Source organism: Geospiza fortis, unplaced genomic scaffold, assembly GCF_000277835.1.
Source record: "Geospiza fortis unplaced genomic scaffold, GeoFor_1.0 scaffold53, whole genome shotgun sequence".
Taxonomy (NCBI): domain Eukaryota; kingdom Metazoa; phylum Chordata; class Aves; order Passeriformes; family Thraupidae; genus Geospiza; species Geospiza fortis.
This window is the reverse complement of record NW_005054305.1, coordinates 1,366,040-1,384,344: the sequence shown is the minus strand read 5'-3', so window position 1 is coordinate 1,384,344 and position 18,305 is coordinate 1,366,040. Positions and strand designations below refer to the sequence as shown.

Here is an 18,305-nt window from a genome sequence, read left to right as displayed (position 1 = left end):
CAGCTAGCCAGGATTCTTGATCAGAACCCAGGTTTTGCACTCCAGGCTGTTACATCAAAAATAGATACAACCACCTCACTTCCGTCTCCTGACTCTTCCCACCCTATCTTGGAAAGGTGTCTGTCAGAGATGTATATTTGGGGAGATGCTCCCAGCCCCACACTGACACTCCTGCAGTGCCTGGAAGGTCAAAGGCAGTTTTGTTCCTGTACTAAAATGAGGCTGAAGTGGGAACAAGATGTGCGTCTATGAAGGAACCTGCACTTTCAGACATTTGCACAGCGCCCAAGTACCTACTGCACAAGACAATAGTTATTGGGTGAATCACAGTTCTAGACTGAGGCACTTATCCACCCATACCTGCTTCTGGTGCCCAGATCAGTTGTTCCAATCTAGCCCTAAATTCCTTAAGCCAGGTGTGAGGACTTGAGTCTCCTGTTTGCAATGTACTGCTTAGCTTATGTTGAGTGCTCCTGTCGTTTAAACCCAACGTGACCATGTAGCTCTAAGCGAAGTCGTGTCGGGGGAACGTTGCCACAAATACAAACATCTACAGCATCTCCATGGAAAACTTAAAAACTGAGAAGTTTATTGAACAGTTGAAAATAAATAACAAAAGGGGGGGGCTCATTAAGTTTGCTTCTTTATACTCATTTATACTCACTCCAGCTACAGATAATGTGTTTTAGAATAAACATTAGTATTGCAGATGAGTGTGGGTAAGACAGAGTTCTGCCTTTTTTCTGCCCATCAGCAAACTCTAAAGTCTTTCTTTAAACAAAACAAAAAAAACCCCAACCAACCAAAATAGCCCACCAAACCCAACAAAAACCCCTCCAATCCTTTCCAAGGCTACTTTTAAGTTGTAAGGGCTACTCACAAGCCTAGTGAAATGACAATTCAGTGGTTGCAAGGATAAGAACACATAAGGTTCTTTTCATAATGCTTTAGGCTGAAGTAGGAATGTACTTTATCTAAATAGTAGGCTCGTACACGTTTATGTTTGGAAGTTTACTCAAAAATACTATGAAAATATTCTTAAAATACTACAGCCTGAAACAATGCATGACAGAAACAGTCTGCAGGCCTAGCATGCAGAATGGGAATCACAAGGTTTGGATGGACAACAGGGAGGAGTACAGATTACCAGAAATTACATGATTGTTCTCATTAAAAATAGTAAAACATTAATTACATTACAGGAAATACTAAAAACACAGTAAACTTTGCAGTTTGTAGGTTCTGCAAGAATGAGTTTAGTGCTTTGTTAGTTATTATTGAAACTCAAACAGTACTAGCTCCTTGACCTACAGTGGCACTGTAGACACATGCCAGGATCTGCACTTTGAGTCGTACTGGTTGCTGAGACAGGTAACATTCAGTGAGGTTGAGATAAAACATTGGCTGCCACAAGAACAAATGTATAAAATTCCCTGAAAAATTAGACAGAAGTGAACAGTGGCTGTTAATCCCAGAGAAAGCAAGAGGGAGGATATGTGCTTGCCTTACAGCATGACAGTGATTGCCAGCTGAGAGTTTAAGTTGGACTTGCTCTCACAAGAATCCCAAGTCCGTCTGTCTGTCCACAAAAGGGGTTTGTTTTATGCCCAGGCAGAATTGTTCTAACCCATTCCTGCCAAGGACCCGTGAATTGGTCTAGAATATGTCTGTTTTAACAGCAAAAATGCACAATGAACTCACAATCCTGCATGGAAGTACAATTTACAGAGGACAAAAAGAACCTCATGAATGTTTTATTCCCGTCCTTCTCCCCTCAATGTGAAGGCTACTCTCTGCTTTTGTCCCCCTCCCACCTTCTCCCCCCACCACCTCAAATAAGCAGATGCAATCAAGGTGAAATTTATTTTGAACCAATTCTGCAAAACAGTTCAACAATGCCATACTTTATAAAAATACTTAGTTACATAATTAAACTTATTACTATTTATATAAAAAGTGTGAATGTGAATTTTAAACTCTGTTAGGGTAAGAACCACATCAAGGTCTTCAGGTGAAACAAATAAATTTTCATAAACATACAAACTCTTTTGGAGAAGTTTTATAATACACAACCATTTACAATGAACACGTTCATTAAGTTAGTGTTTTATTCCTTTACTATACAAGTGTTATTACAATGAACTGTTCCATTCAGTAATTAAAAATCCATACAATGCCAGTGTCATTTTTGGCATTTTTTGTTATGACTGTATTAATACATAAACTCATATGATTGTGTTATTATTTTAAAATATTTAGAAAAATTAAAATTTCATCATCTTTTTTGGGTTTTTTGAGTATTTTGTGTATGTGTTTTTTTGTTTTGTTTTTGTTTTTCTTACAGAAAGCCCTTTTAAAATTTGATAACCACAGATGTACAGTTGATGAGCAATGATGAGGGAAAATGAAAAATGATGGCACTGTTCCTACACAGATCTGTTTGGTAGCTGGATGCAATGTAGTGTAAACCCATGAATGTTAAGTTTAGTACCAGAACTATATTACCAGCTCTTCTGAATTCATTTGTTGGATAACTTTACAATGATAATATGAATTCCAAGCCAGTAACTAAGTAAGAGTGTTTCAAAATTAAAGTATATAAGCTTGATCAGAAATTCAAGAACCTCATGCAAATTGTTGAGTAAAAGACACGACGTTATTGCTTGATATGTCAGTAGCCAAAGAAAATAAAATCTAGATGTAGTGTCAGCTGGGCTGAATACCAGCAAATTTCATTACTTGGACAATATTAAATATATTTTTTCCCTTTACTTTTTAAACTTTCACATTTTCTTTCACTTATTTTTAGTTAAATAATTCTGTAGGAAGGGCAGAAGTGGGAAGAGCAACGGTGTGTGTGTCTTAATAGCCAAGAAAAGCAGAAGTGCAATCAAATCCCTGAACTAGTGACAGATAGCACTTGTGGCACCCACCCTTGTTAACACTTACAAGCCACATACAACAGTACCAAACCTGTCTCTGAAAAAGGACTAAAAGGTGGCCATTTCTGAGCTTCAGTCTTGCTTTCCTGGTGAACTTTGTAACTTTGTTCAGATAGTCTTCCCATACAAAAGCTCGCTGTTCCACTGGAGCTTAAAAGATTAAAGGCTTTCCCCCCATGATTGTATTACATAGCTTCAAGTTCAAATATCATCATACTTTATCAACACAATTTTATAAAATATTACCTCATTTTCTAGTTACCTTCATTATTCTTAATTAGCTATGTAGAAAGAAAAAAGGAAAAATCTCTCATGCTACTTTCCAGTTATATTAACACAAGTATTAACACAGTGCATTATGCTCTCTAATCTCACTATTGATGTCTACCATTTAGATCAAGTTTCTCATTCACTGTTCCAATTTCTCTTTTTACCTGCCTACCCTAATTAAGTCCATGAAAGTGGAAGCTTAAAGATTGAGACTATAAATCAAATACAGTTGTACCATCTTTTGTTTTGTGGGGGTGGGGGCATACACATGTAGTTTTAAACACAGGGAGTTTTACTGAACTGGAATAGAATTGCTTGGTCCCACAACGTTCTTCTGCTTTAAAAAGGCCTTACCCCAAGATCACTAATTCCAGACAATTCCCTCAATAGTACAATGATTAGCAAATAATGGGAGAATAAAGGATTTGAAACATTGGTTTTTCTGCTATTGTTCACACCAACACTCATTCTGCCCCGTATTTTCAGTAAGCTTCCTTTGGACCCTGAAAATAAGTTGGGAAAGAGGAAAAAATAAAAAATATGTCATTGGTAAATCAGAGTATAACACTTTAAAAGTGGTTTTGTGCAACTGCATTATGAAATTCCAGTTTGCCATTAAGAGCATGCAAAGTAGCGAAGATTTTCTTTCCTGTGATTCCTTAGAGACTTCAGGAATTCTTTGCAAGTCTTTTACATTTGGCAGATTTGTGCATGTTATATAGACTGTTGGCTTATAAATTGTCTCCAGGCTGGTACTGTGGTTCTGTAGCAGTAAAGTAGTCCTCCAAGAAAGACTGTATATACTCAAATGTTGGTCTCTCATCAGGGTCCTTCTTCCAACACAGTTTCATTAACTCATGGAGAGACTCTGGGCAGCCTTGTGGACAAGGCATCCTATATCCACGTTCCACTTGTTCTAGAACTTCTCGATTCACCATTCCTAAAAGGAAAGCATATTAGCTCTGAATGACATGATGCAAAGAACAGTTTCCCAAAGCTTTTCAAGAACCTCTGCAGCTGCAAAGCATGTGGTTCTACCAGAACAGAACCTTTAATGAACACACTTCATAGCGAATGAAATTTTTACATTCTGCATTAAATACATTTTCTACAACTTATTTCAGTACACTGGTAATTCCTCAACACATAGTACTTTTCCCTTTCTCCCTGTCCCATTGCCTTGGACTTGTCCTTTCAGAGAGGAGAATCAAGCCCAAATAGCTTCTCCCTGCCTTAGGTTCCACTCAAGCACCACTTAATTTGAAATCAGGCCAAGAAAAAGGCTTTATATATCCCTAACAGAACTGCCTTACACATTCCAGATACAGCAAAATATCTGCTGAAAAATGTTTACTTTCAAAAACTGGTTCAGCATGTTCAGTGTAGTGATGCTCTCTTTAGTCTGGAACAATGTCAAAAGTAGAAATATCAGGAACAGACAGATAGAAAACATAAGGATACCCACTAATCTGAAATAAACTGTCGGTCACATTTAGAAGTGCTATTATCTTAAAACAGTTTAAAATATGCAATATTTAATCTGAAAATAAACCTTTGTGAACAAAGGAACCAGTGAGGTGTGACAGTTTTTGTTTCTGCTTGTCAACTGTGGGCTCTGAATGAAGGGAAAAAGTACAAAAGGTAACTTCAGAGGCAGAGAATACAACAAAGAAAACAAAAATCTATTAAATCTTTCTGTTACCTGGATATGGCACTCTCCCCTTAGTTACCAGCTCTGTCAGTAAAATTCCAAACGACCACACATCCGACTTGATTGTAAACCGACCATACAACGCTGCTTCTGGAGCGGTCCATTTAATTGGAAATTTAGCTCCTACAAACATTGGAAAGACAGATTCTCAGTTTTCCCTTGCTAATCCACAATTTGCTTGCATTTCAAAATATTTTCAAAAGAATAATGCAATAAAAATAGTTTTATACTTTGCTTTATTGATAAAATTCAAGGTGGAATAGTATTTTAATATTTCTCAAACTAGGACTACTGGCTACAATATCTGGAAGCACTAAAGACATCTGAGAGTCTTACTTAAATATGTTTCAAAAAGTGAACTTGATGAACAAATTCTCTGGAATCTCATCTCTCTTCAAACTGTTTTATCCCCCAAAAATAATTAGAAGTGCTTTTTGAAAACACAAACAAACTGCCACATAACTTGGAACAAAGGAAGTTTACTAGGACTACACTTAGGCAAGGGGCTCACCTAAACAGAGCTGTGAAAGCACACTTCCATGCATGATCTTTCTCCATGAACACAGAACACACAGGCATATTCTGCTAAATGTAATAGTTCTAAGCAATTGAAAGGCAACCAGTCTTATTAAATAAATTAACTGGCCTTACCTTGTCTTGCAGTGTACTCATTGTCCTCTATTAACCTTGCTAAACCAAAATCTGCTATTTTACACACAAGATTGTCTCCTACAAGAATGTTAGCTGCCCGGAGGTCCCTGTGGATGTAGTTCATTCTTTCAATGTAAGCCATGCCATCTGCAATCTTAAAAAGAAAAGTGTTATAAAAGGTTATTTTTCATGGCTATATACATTTCTCCCAAGCATTAAGCTGCACCCCCTTATTTTAGCTCCATTCCCATTGTATAAGTATAGGAATTACAGCATAGCAACCAAGAGCTTGGCACTGATTAGTGTGTCTGGCTGTGCAGTATCTGTTAATTGCAAACCAGACTGTTTCCTTTCTGACAAATTACAAATCCACAACAGAAGGTGTAACACAGAGCAGCATAGAACAGCCAGAGCATTTGATATTTACATTTAGTTGCTATGTGATACCTCTTCTCTAGGCACAAAACACAAGTTTTTAAAGTTTTTTTGGTACCTGAGCAGCCATGTCAACCAGCTGTGGGAGTTTTAAGTATTTCCCTTCCCCTTCTTTAAGGAAGTCTAGCAAGCTGCCTGTAAAACATAACACATTTGGGGGGGGAAAAAGGAGGAAAAAACAAAAACATTAACTTGACCTGAAAACACAAATGAGATGATCTTCTTAGACAATAATGTTGTCTAAGAAGAAAATTGATTGACACATTTATCTCATGAAATCTGTATTTGAAAATCCATCATTTACTAGAATATGTGACCCAGTGATCATGCCCATAGTTACCTCTACACTGGTAACTAGTTAGTTAGCAATTATATCCACGTGGTTTGGATTCCACTTCAATAATGCAAATAACTAAACAATAACAAAACAGACTGCTGTTTCTGGCAATACATTGGAATTTTTCCAGTGTTGTTGGTATCAGTGCTCCTCCTAGCTGGACTTTCTTCCGCTGTTAGATTTATAATTGCAGAACAAAAAAACCTCTATCCCTTACTTACATTTTTCTGCCAGCCCCAATCATATATTAGAAAAATTATTCTGAAATTGTTGCTTTTATTTTGCGTCTTTTTCTTTCTTACAGTGAAAACTATCTTCAATTCTTTACAATACCTTATTTTCTCCCATTTATATAACACAATTGTACCCAGAACATTACATGAGCAGTATTTAAAATCAGTTCCAAGGACCTGTGCTTCTGTTAAGACTCCGACCTCTACTTGCGCAGTAAAGCTTTGTCTCTACATAAGTTATGTCACACATGGTAAGAATAGGACCTCTTTCCCAAGAAGCTGGTGAAGATTGGTAACTAATCACTCTTGTCACTGTCCAAATTACAGCAACAAAATTACAACTGTGGCCAAGGTGGGGAAAGAAACTACTTGACTGCATATCCTGAAGTGGATTCATAGCAGTTCATAGCAGTTACTCTGAATTAGATTTCTCCAACATAACTTTAGTGACTAACTGTATTTTTGCACAGTGAAAGTAAAAATGTGTCAGGTCAGACCCACACTGCTGCTGCTGTTTGCTGTGTGTGTTTGCACAGACTTTTTCTGACCTTGGTTCATGAGATCAAAGGACTGAAGAGGAGCAAAGATTTCACACTGATCTCTAGTAACCTGTCCACACTGCAAAAAACAGTTGGATACTTTGCAGTTTGTACCTGCTTCTCTTTCTTGTGAAAGGGGAAATAAAAATAAATTGTCCTAGTAGCTTAGAACAAGGAAATTCTGTGGGTTTTGTAAAATATAAGAATTTTGTCAAAGGAAAGCTATAAAGAGAAGCTTCCAACAGCATTTTGAATCCATAATTTAGACAAATGACAATTCTTCTGCTTTTGCAAGGTAACTAGTTCTGGTAGTGAACTTTGCTTTTCTTTAGGCAGTTATAAATATTTTTTTCCTTACTGCCTTGCTGAAATCTGATTTCTGAACAATGAAAACTGACTTTGCAGTTCCTAGTGTTATTTAGGAACAAAAATGCAGAAGGAAGTTTTTACATTTTCTGTTCATTTTTACCTTTTTGATCCTATACAACCCTTTAAAAACCCCATCCAAACAGGAAAAAAGTAAACCCATACATTTGTAGTGCACTACTGAACACAACTAGCCACTCCCTTGCTTCTGCAGTTTATGAGGATAGCAAAATTTCTCTGAGTTGAACAGAAGTCTGCATTTTATAAAAAATGGAATAATTGACTTGGAAATCTGCTGCTTCTTAACAGTCATATGCTTATGATGTTTATTTCTACATTCTGCCTAAATCTCTAAATCTCTGTTTCAGCAGCAGGGGGAGGGGGACATGACACAGAGCAAAGGAAGAAGGATCAAAGACTGAAAACAAGGGGATAAAGGAGAGAGTCTGGGGAAAAAACCACTCAACCTTTTTAAAATTTACTATTACACTGCTGGGAAAAAAACACTAAAAAACCCAAAGCACAACATGTTTTGTTGTTAGCATGACCTGTCTACAGGCAGGCATAATCTCATAATAATACTCCCAGCTACGCTGCTCCATTTAAATCTAATGGACAGTACACACTAAAAATGAGGAGAAAAACCCCCCCAATCTTGCACTTGGAAGATTAGAAAGGGTGACACAGATGTGCAAAAGAATCATGCCTCTGCCCATAATCTAAATCAGGACTGCTCCAAGTAGGTCAAGCGTTGCTCATTTTAATTTAATCAAAATTAACACTTATACTCCAGTTAGCTTATACCTAACATTAATTAAACATTTGATTTGTTGCTGAGGTCTTAAATAACTTTTTAAATGTAGCATTTCTAACTATTCTGTCCCACACCTTTTGTCATGAATTCAGTGACGATGTAGATTGGCTCCTCAGAAACAACCGCGTACAGCGGAACAAGCTTGTCATGTCGTAGCTTCTTCATGATCTGAGCCTCCTGCAGGAAAGCTTCTGGCATCATTGTACCAGGTTTTAGTGTCTTGATTGCTACTTTTGTGGTTCCATTCCATGTTCCTAGAGAAACAGATCAGGTTTTATTGCCCACTGTAATACTGAAGAGATTTTCTGCTGCAACTTTTTTTTTTGCTTCTGTTTTCTTAGCTAAGAAATAATCATAAATTAGATATAATCATAAGCTAGAACTATACTGAATATTAATTTTACCATTACATGCATGATCATAACTGGTATTTTTTCCCCTTCATTTCTCTATGATATAATCTTTTCAGATCCCAATACTGATTTACTTAAAATACTATTAGAACATTCACAGGAACAACTGAAATGTGTCACATTAAGCTCTTACCCATCCACACTTCACCAAAACATCCTTGGCCCAACTTAACTTCCAGCCTCAAAGATTCTCTAGGAATTTCCCAAGCATCTTTTGCTAGTCCCTGTGTCTGTGGTTTCACAGTGGGACACACAGTTGTTAGCTTATGACATAGCCCATCGGCATGTTCTGGAAAACAGAAAAAATAGTCAACAGCTTCACAGTTAAGCAAGGGCAAGACTGTAACAAAAGTAACATCTTAATCTTGATAAAAAACAATTAGTCCATTTACTTTTTGTTGAAATCAGAAAGCAATTTTCTAGTTGTGAATTTTAAGAATAAGCTATGGATGTAGTCCTTCTTCCTCACAGCAGGCACAAGGTAACAATGGGACACTGGAACTTGGGCTTACCTCTGTAGTGTTTCACCAGCTTCTGTAGAGATTCAAATTGTGCTCTGGTTGTGATATAGTATCCACCATTGTCAAGTTTCCTGATTTTGTAGTGTTTTACATTATCACCTCTGACCTCATCCCAGTCACGTATAGAAAGGGAATAAGCACCTAGGAAAAAAAGTCACATCTGGTTCTTCACCAAAATATAAAAAGGTATCTAACGTAACTCCCCAAGTGTCATGGCACACATACATAGTGTGCACATTCATGTGTATCATGGGACAGGTAGAAAAATGTTCACTTTGTTGTTGGGGAGAGCAGAGAATGGGAGAGAGAAGAGATACACAGAAACATACATACCTTTAGTGGTTTCACTCTCTCTTACTAAGAAAATACCACGCTGGTTCCCAGGATTTAAAAGTAGCCTTTCGGCATCCTTCCTGCCCATCTTACCAAAATACCACCTAGAAAATTTAAAAGGAAATGTGTAAATAAAAGCTTCCTATGCTTTGGTACTCATATAAGCAAAAGATTTAGAAATCTCAAGCACTGATTGGACTACTAATATTCCAAAACAGTTGCTGGGCTCAAGTATCGCAAAGCGGATAGGGATCAACAAAAGCAATGACATCCATACAGACAAAAGATTAAGATGACCTATTTCTGTATGACTCTCATTTCTGTTATTTACAAAATACATGTAAAGAGGCCTGTATCTGCAAATACTATGGTTTTCTGCTGGTTTAACAATGGACATCAACTGCTCTTAACATTGAAAGGAACACTTTCCCCAAGCTAAGTTTTCAGGCCAAGATCAATCAGATGACACACTTTGGTAGCACATTCAGAATTGCAGCAGCTGAAATACCTTCTTTAAAAAGTTTTGGCTTTGTGCTAGAAAACAATATTTAATGCAAAGTGAGTGTGCATAAATATCATTGGATGACAGGTTCATTCAGGTTGGAAGGACCCTTGGAGTTCTCTGGGGCAGCCTCCTGCTGCAGACAGGGTCAGCAGTGACATCACACCTAGTTGCTCAGGATGTAGTCCGCTTCAGGCTTAAAAGCCCTGAAGGACAGATCACCAACCTGGGCAACCTGTACCCCTTCCTGGCTGTCCTCAGGATAAAAATGTTTCTTATATTCAGCTGGAAACTCTCCTGTTTCAATTTCTGTTGCCTCCCATATTTCTCTACCTCAATAGAGAGAGACCTTTTTTCTACTGATCATTTAGGAAAAACCCTATGGTAGATGTCATTTACTTCTTTGCGAGTAACATTCCAAAATGCTGAATTCTTCTGATACCAAAAAGAACACAGATGTTTTAGAAGACTTGCATTTTTTCTTGCCTTCAGCTCTTTCACATAAGGAGTTTTTTCTTCTATACTCCCACAGTGTGCCCATCCTGATGAACATCCTGCACACAGTGCTGTCCTGAGCCAGTGATAATTTTAAAGTCCATTCTCCTATGAATCCCCAGACTTTGGATGTATTTAGATGTATTTCTAACTCCATCTGTTTTTATTAAATGCGTCAGAAGTTACAAATGATGTAAAGTGTAAATTTCAAACATTTTTGTCAGTCACTATCTTATCGTCAAGTTAATTCGGCTTCATGAGTGATGGGAAAAGTAGTACTGCAAACTGCTGCAAAACAATGGTTTTGTGGATTAAACTTTTTCTGGGGAAAAAATGTAGATAATGAGGGATCACTTTGCTGGCCATGAACAGAATGGCCTGTGCAATCACATGGGAATTTGAAACTTATTCTTACATTTTGTTGTATGTGCAGTTTGAGTGTTGAAGGAGATGTGCAAAGTTAGAAATGGATATGAGAGTATACACACTGGAGACAATTTGGATGTAACCTAAAATCTTACAGAAGCAAACTTGAACCTAGTTCATAACTTCACATAAAAATGCCTTCCTCAGACTACAACAATTTACAAACTATATTGTAAAGTGCTGTTTTATTTCACTACCTATAAAATAATAGTTGGGTTTAATTGCTTTCTTTTTTAGAGACAATTAAACATTTACATTATGGTGTCATTAAAAAAAGCACACAAATAATATGGATCCTGTCAAAAGCAGTTTCTGCTATAAATACCTCCAGGCTTAGAAAAGGCCACAGACAAACTCTTAGCAACTTGGGGCTCTGTATGACATTTGCACTTTTATCTCTAATTGCAGTCACTGCACAAAATCTATAAACTCTATCAAAGCACAGGGCTAACAAACTCTAAAGCAATGAGCTGTATTCCAAATGCTGAGGGGATATTTCATAAAATTGGCACTGTTTTTTTAAAATAAACAGTTTTTAGAAGGTTCCTCATTCATCACCCTTTACTCTCACCTCTAGTCACCACATAAACGTATGACAAATCCCACCACTTTGTTCTGGCCAGTGTTTAGGAGCTATGCTTTCTTTGTAAAGGGCTACCATTTCCATTTTACCACTATGGCAGTTGTAATAGCCTAAGCTTTTATTGTGTAGTTCTAAAAAAAAGAAATCTTTGACTTTTTTTCCCCTAAAAATAAACAAGTTAATAATTTTAAAACCCGATGAAACTCAAGGGTGTAAAATAACAGAGCATCTTTGATGCAATCATTTTTTAATAGCACAGAGCCAACTGAGAGCAGCAGCAGCAACATGCTAAAGTCTCAGCTTGAGATTCAGCAAACATCTTGAAAATCAGGCACTTTTCCCAGACATGCAGTAGCAAACAGAGAAGTGCACAGATCACATATCAGCGAACTGCTGATTGGCAGTATCACTGAAACAAGAGCTGTGCAGCTTTATATTTCTAGTACAACAAATACAATCCCTTGGAATAAGGATAACCTAAAACTCTACTCCAACCTACGGGACCCACAGTAATTTTATGTGATTGTCTAACCACTCCAGGATGTTAGTAAATGAATGTATGAAGCACTGGTACACAAAGCAGTATAATTTTCCAAATTCATAGCAGTCCTTAGCATATCAAACAATTTTGTCACTAAAAAGTTATTACAGATTAATAGATTAACAATAATTGTGCACACAAATGCTTTTTTAGAATGTAAGGTTAGGTAATACCAAGTATATAGCTGATCTTGACTCAGGGTTTGGCAAGCAAAAATAGGGCTAAAAACCTAGAGTTGATGGTGTGTGAACTCTTTAGCTAAAACCCATAAATTTTTGCTTTATATGATACACAAGGCATGCCCTCCAATTTTTATCATTACTGAATTCTCCCATCCTTTCTCCTTAGCCCTGCATGTAGCAAGCAGGCAGAAAACATCTGCATGAGTGTCTACCCCATGCTTACTATTTATACCTTTGACATAATCCAAGTAGCACTGCTATCCTTTCATTAATAGTATTCTCCTATTTTACTCCTAAATGTTACATATAATGAATTTAAAAACCAGTATTACCACAGGGTAGGAAGTATATAAAATTGACAGAATACAGTATCTTACTCTTCTGCTTGAATGGAGTCTGCAGGAGCTACATAATTGCTTGGGATGTAGCCTGTCTTTCCTGTAGCAATGGATCTTGCTTCCCACCAGTCTCCTTCCCTGCAATGAAACATCATTACCTCTTCCACATATAAACACAACATATAATCCCACAGCACCTGTAATGTACTCATGTATGAAAGACAGGTAAATTTAGGTAACATGTTATTTTAATTATGAGGGCATCTTAAATAGTTTGTGCTGCATCTACATACATTTCGTGTTATAAGCAACACAAATGCACTTTAGTGGAATTTGATATTTTAAAGATTTGGGGCTTTTTTTTTTAAATGTAAAACCAAAATGCTTTATGGCAGAGATGTGTGAGCAAACTTGTGAGTTGTCTAGTCTTCATATGCCTCTCCAGATCAGAGAGTAACTCCAGATGCAGAGTCTGGGATGGAGCAGTAGCTGTCCCCACCTTTGCTGCCCCCCAAAGGGGGTAGCTGTGCCTTGCTGCTACAGTTCTACATCTGCACCCAAACCCTGATCTCAACCTGAAAAGTTATTGTATTAGCAGTATTATATATTTTAACCCCATGCTTGTTGAATATTGAATGTATTTAAACAAAAAAAATCAATTACCCTTCACTGAAATAGGATATATGGATTTCCAAAAGAACTAAGGATCTAATTATTTCAAACAACCCAGTGAGGTCTGTGAATGAGAACACTTACGTGTTATTTATTATCTGGAACCGTTCACCTTTCTTAAATGAAAGGTCATCTGTAGTTCTAGCTTCATAATCATATAAGGCCACAAATACAGTAACACCACCTTAGGAAAAAGAAAAAAATATCCTGTATGATATAGCAGTAATGTTGCAACACTTGATTTAAAGACTTATCCATGAAACAATAAATCAGTTTTGTTTGGAAGCAACTAAACACTCTGGGTTGCATCTCATTTTGGAAGACAGATCAATAACCTGCTAATTTCTTAGGACAGAGCTATGCCTATAAACAGACATTCTGAAAATATGCCTCCACACCACAAAAGGCCACTAGACACATCACTGGAACCACATTAATAATTACAGCACTTATATACAGAAACCTGCATGACGCATCACCAGCAAAAAACCCCAAACCCTTAGCATCTTTATTAAGCTTGCTTCTTGTTAAGAAATGCAATTCTGGAAGAACCTACACCACCACAATAGTGAACCATCAGCCACTAATTTTCACAGAAGTGAAAGTTCCTGCTGCACTTAGCTATAAATAACCGATGCATTCCCAAGTTTTTGAGGTTACACATCAAGACCTACCCAAGGAACTGAACCAGAAATTAAAGTATTCTCCTGGGGACAAAGACATTCCTCTGCTTTAGCCCTGATGATTTTTTTGATGCCACCAAGTCTCTCCACCCGTGAAGCAGACCCTGGCTGAGGATGATCCATCAGAGCATTACTCCAGAGAACGACGGCCAAGACAGGTCACATGAGGAACAGCTGCACTCCACCAACACTAAGGAATCTGCCTTCCATCCCACTGCTGGTATAGTGCACGCTGTTGAACATGTCCCCCAAATAAGACAGATGTAAGAGAGGTGGATGGTAGGAAGGCTTCTACACTTAGCAGCAGAAAACATTTTTCTATACTTCAAAGAACTAATCTATAAAACTGGGAAGACAGAGAAGAGGAAGAGGGAAAGGAGAAAAGGCTGTTTGAGATGTACAAGCTATTAGTAAAAATAAAGAATCATGTACCATAACCATGAGAAAGTTAAAAGAGAAAATCGCAAATAGTCAATTCAGAAAGACTTTTTAAGCCCTAGAAATGCTATTTCTTAGTCTAATTAACATTTAGGAAGCCTAATGATCATCCAACCAATAACATATTTTAAAATGTATAATACTACATCTCTAATATGCACATGTACATATCAGGATGTACATGAAAATCCACCAAGAGAAAAATGTTGCATCTAATTTAGGTCTTAAAATTAGCATGACCATGATCAGAAAGGAAGAATACATAATGCAATGGGGACAGTATATGCAATATTCTTTTGCAGTGTACACTTTCTGACATAAGAGCTCCTAATCACCTAAATAGTTTGATTTGGAGTCTTCCTGTCGTTACAGTCTCTCAGCAGGCCTCAGCTGGAAATGAATTTACAGTTCCGCTAGGAAAAACAGAACAAAATCCCCACAGGAGGTTAGAGTAATTGAAGGGTTTTTTTTAAAGTGTGATTTATGAACTCAAAATGAATGAAAATATTCCTTAGAAGTAGTAGCTCCTAATTTAAGTTAAAAATCAAAACAGTTCTACCAATTTTTCTCTATATTACTAAATTATTTTGATGACACAAACTGATATGTGGAAAAAGAAAACAGTGAGGATACAAACAGTATTCACACAAACAGAAAGCAAATGTTACGAAAAGAAACCATCCCCAGAAAGTTCTTCAGCAGATGAAAACAATCAAAACTCTCAAGTCACAATATCACAAAAGTTTTTAACTGCATATAAAGAAACTTGAAAAACTTCTGCTACCATAAAACCTCTTTTTATTCTCAGTCACAAGTGTTATTTTTTCATAGCAAAGAATACAAAAATACTTGAAGAGAACAGCATCAACACTGACTGATTTAAACAAAGATACTGTCAAATGATATTTCAAGTCTCTTGCAGCTGTTTTCTTTGTGAACCACTCTGAGGTGATCTAGTTTAGTTGTTCAAACTATCTGTAGCCACAAGACTTCTGTTAAAGGTTTTCCTTTTATTAGGTCAGTACGCCATCCTCTAATCTATGACTGGTTTTGGAGAGAAGACTTTACCTTCTTGTTCAGCAAAGGGATTACAGAGCACTAGCATAGCGGAAGGCAAGAACAGCAATCCATTTTTATGTTTTGATTTTCAGCAATATTCTATGAATTCAAAGTATCTGAAGACAGACAGTGTGTAATACAGGAGCAGCGTGACTAACTCAGATTTCTTCTTTTCTGCTCTAGAGGAATAAAAGATGGCTCAACTTTTCAGCCTCACTACAGGCCATGATGACAACCATATCATCCTCTTGTCACTCATCACTGATCAACTGGATAAGTACTACTGACATTTACATCCTGTTTCACAAGCCCATCTATTCTCCTCTCTTGTGAAGCAAAGGGTGACAGAATGTGATCCAATGTTTTATTGGTCACAAATACAAAAAGCTTACAGCAGATGAAGACTGTCATCTCATTTGCTCATAAAACCACACAATTTTGATTGATCTGAAAGGCAGTACTGAATGTACCAAATAATTGTTACTGCAATTTTGTTTATGTATGTATGTATTTATGTATGTATGTTTTTTTGTGGATAGGCTGGTTTTACAGAAAAAAGAGGAATAATTTCATATGCAGTATCATTTTGCCTAATTGCAAAACAATGGAAGCGTTCCCACAAATCAGCCTGCCTGCTGATAACTGATTTCACACTGATGAGATATCAGACTCTCTTTTCATGAGAAATCTCTCTTGTTGACTCTGGTTCAAGATATAACATGCTTAACAACCAGCAGGAACAGGAGCAGGCAAGAGAACATCCCTTCTGGTCTCTGCAGCAAAGGATTTGTGGTACCCAGTGGGGGGCTACATCCCTGATGTCTGGTTATGCCCAGGAGTGCCTGCATGCACTGCTGGAGATTCCTACATGACCAAAGAACCAGATCTAGTAAGAAGAAATACTCCAAGGTTCTTGGGGGAGTTGAAATACAATAAACTTTCCTCAGCAGAGCTAATGAAAATAAATAAATGCTGCCCTTATTTAATTTCTGCATATGTTCATCCAAAAGAGGGATTCAGAGTTGACTCATAGATGATACAGGCTAGATGTTAATTTTAATTATTTGGGTTTTAATGTACTCCCAAGAAAAGGACCATGAGGTGATCATTACCTGACAATTCATACTTGGTTTCCTGAATTGCTTAATGCCAAGGTCAGAATGTGTTTTCAAGGATCTCAGATTTCTTGTGTTTCTAAAAGACTTTAAATGCCACTGGAACAATGCAAACAGTTCAGCACTGTAATTGTGCCAGCATTAGAGGTTTGTGGGAAAACTAGAAATAGACTGTAAAGGAATTATTTACTCTGTTTTCTGAAGTGTCTGTAAAGTGCTTCTAGAATAAATTAGTCTGTCTTTTTAGTATCTCTCAAAAAAAAATTAATAAAGCACAGCTTCCTGTCAAAAATATCCATCAAAACAATGAAACTAGTTACATGGACAAAATCAGTATTTTTGTAATTTTTAAGATTTTAATATTAAGGTGGGTTTATAACATCAAATATGCATGTTGCTTAAAAATGCCGTATCTTCTGTACCTCAGCCAAAAAGGTCTCTGTGTGCTGCAAATTCTATCTCTACATTTTCCATTCTGGTTTTCATATGACCACCAAAAATGGGAATTCCACTCTTTCATTTCACACATATTGTTCCCACACTAAAGTACATAGAATATAATGCAAATCCAGTTTAGCTTCAGAAATTCATTCAATATTGTATTAATGTTACTTAAAAGTAGTCAGACTTAAAAAATCAGTTTAAAAAATCAATTTCCTGAATCTGAAGTGTTTTTCATTTTGTACATCTCCCAAGTTTAAAGCCATTATCCCATACACATCCTTTCAACAGCTTACAACTTCTAATGTAATTTTATCAACTATTCCCATTATTGTCTTTAGTAACTCTTAAATTTCTCTGTTCTGTGATCTTAACTGTCTCCACAAAAATAAAAGCCTAAGCACCCAACCTTCATGCCCCAGTCACTAGTGAATACAGGCTGAATTATTACATGAGCAGTAAAGATACTGAAAATCAGGAGTCTCTAAAAGGCAATTTATTTTAAATTTGCAATTTATTTCTGTGTGGCAAGGTGTCACAGTATTTTTTCTACCATGACTGCCAAGCAGCTATAATACTAAATAATAATAGCATCATTTTATGTAACACTCACCTGTTAAAGTACTAGGATATGTACTTGGCACAGCTGAAAATGAAGATGATGCTCCTCCAAAGGGTGTCATTCCTGAAGGCCCTCCAAAAGGAGTCATGGAATGACTATTAAAATTAACTGCTGATCCCTTTATTGACGGTGACTGTGTTGCTTGGCTGGAATCTGATCCATAATGACTGACATGGGAAATAACAGGTTCTGGAGCATTTTCAGTTCTGTATTTCATGGCTGGGCCTTTACCTTCTTTGCTTTTAATGCACCCCATCGTTGCTTCTGCGAGGATGAGAGAGAAAAAAAGAGTTCATCTTCATGTTGTCTTAAGATAGCTAACACAGGATATTCCCAAAAAGTTATTCCAAGTGTGAATTTATTACTGTTAAACCCCATGCAGAGTGTGAACTCTGATGAAAAAGTGTTCTGGAATAAAACCTAAACTATTACCAGAAGCCTTAATTATTTTCCTCTACAACTTTACATAATAACAGCACATTTGGATTATTCTTCATCCTGATTACTTGACAAACTGTAAATGGTAACAACGAAAAAAACGGGGGAATCAGGCAGCAGATAAGGAAAAGACACTGGAGTATTCTATAGCAGGGCGGAGGGGGAAACAGATGTGACAAATCCAGATTCAATTATAGGAACCAAA

At 36.9% G+C, this 18,305-nt stretch overlaps 1 protein-coding gene across 2 annotated transcripts in view; it reads right to left on the bottom strand.

The window, feature by feature from the left end:
- Positions 1 to 1,844: 1,844 nt before the first annotated feature.
- YES1 (YES proto-oncogene 1, Src family tyrosine kinase) overlaps positions 1,845 to 18,305 on the bottom strand; it is a 49,986-nt gene continuing 33,525 nt past the window's right edge. For both annotated transcript variants that reach the window (XM_031066528.1, XM_005418279.3), the window contains exons 2-12: positions 17,654 to 17,926; positions 13,389 to 13,488; positions 12,672 to 12,770; positions 9,566 to 9,669; positions 9,224 to 9,373; positions 8,845 to 9,000; positions 8,373 to 8,552; positions 6,068 to 6,144; positions 5,575 to 5,728; positions 4,915 to 5,046; positions 1,845 to 4,152 (exon numbers count right to left, since the gene is read on the bottom strand). In XM_031066528.1, the coding sequence (XP_030922388.1) occupies positions 3,944 to 4,152; positions 4,915 to 5,046; positions 5,575 to 5,728; positions 6,068 to 6,144; positions 8,373 to 8,552; positions 8,845 to 9,000; positions 9,224 to 9,373; positions 9,566 to 9,669; positions 12,672 to 12,770; positions 13,389 to 13,488; positions 17,654 to 17,918 (1,626 nt within the window). In that variant the 5' untranslated portion in view covers positions 17,919 to 17,926 and the 3' untranslated portion in view covers positions 1,845 to 3,943. The remainder of the gene's footprint in view (positions 4,153 to 4,914; positions 5,047 to 5,574; positions 5,729 to 6,067; positions 6,145 to 8,372; positions 8,553 to 8,844; positions 9,001 to 9,223; positions 9,374 to 9,565; positions 9,670 to 12,671; positions 12,771 to 13,388; positions 13,489 to 17,653; positions 17,927 to 18,305) is intronic.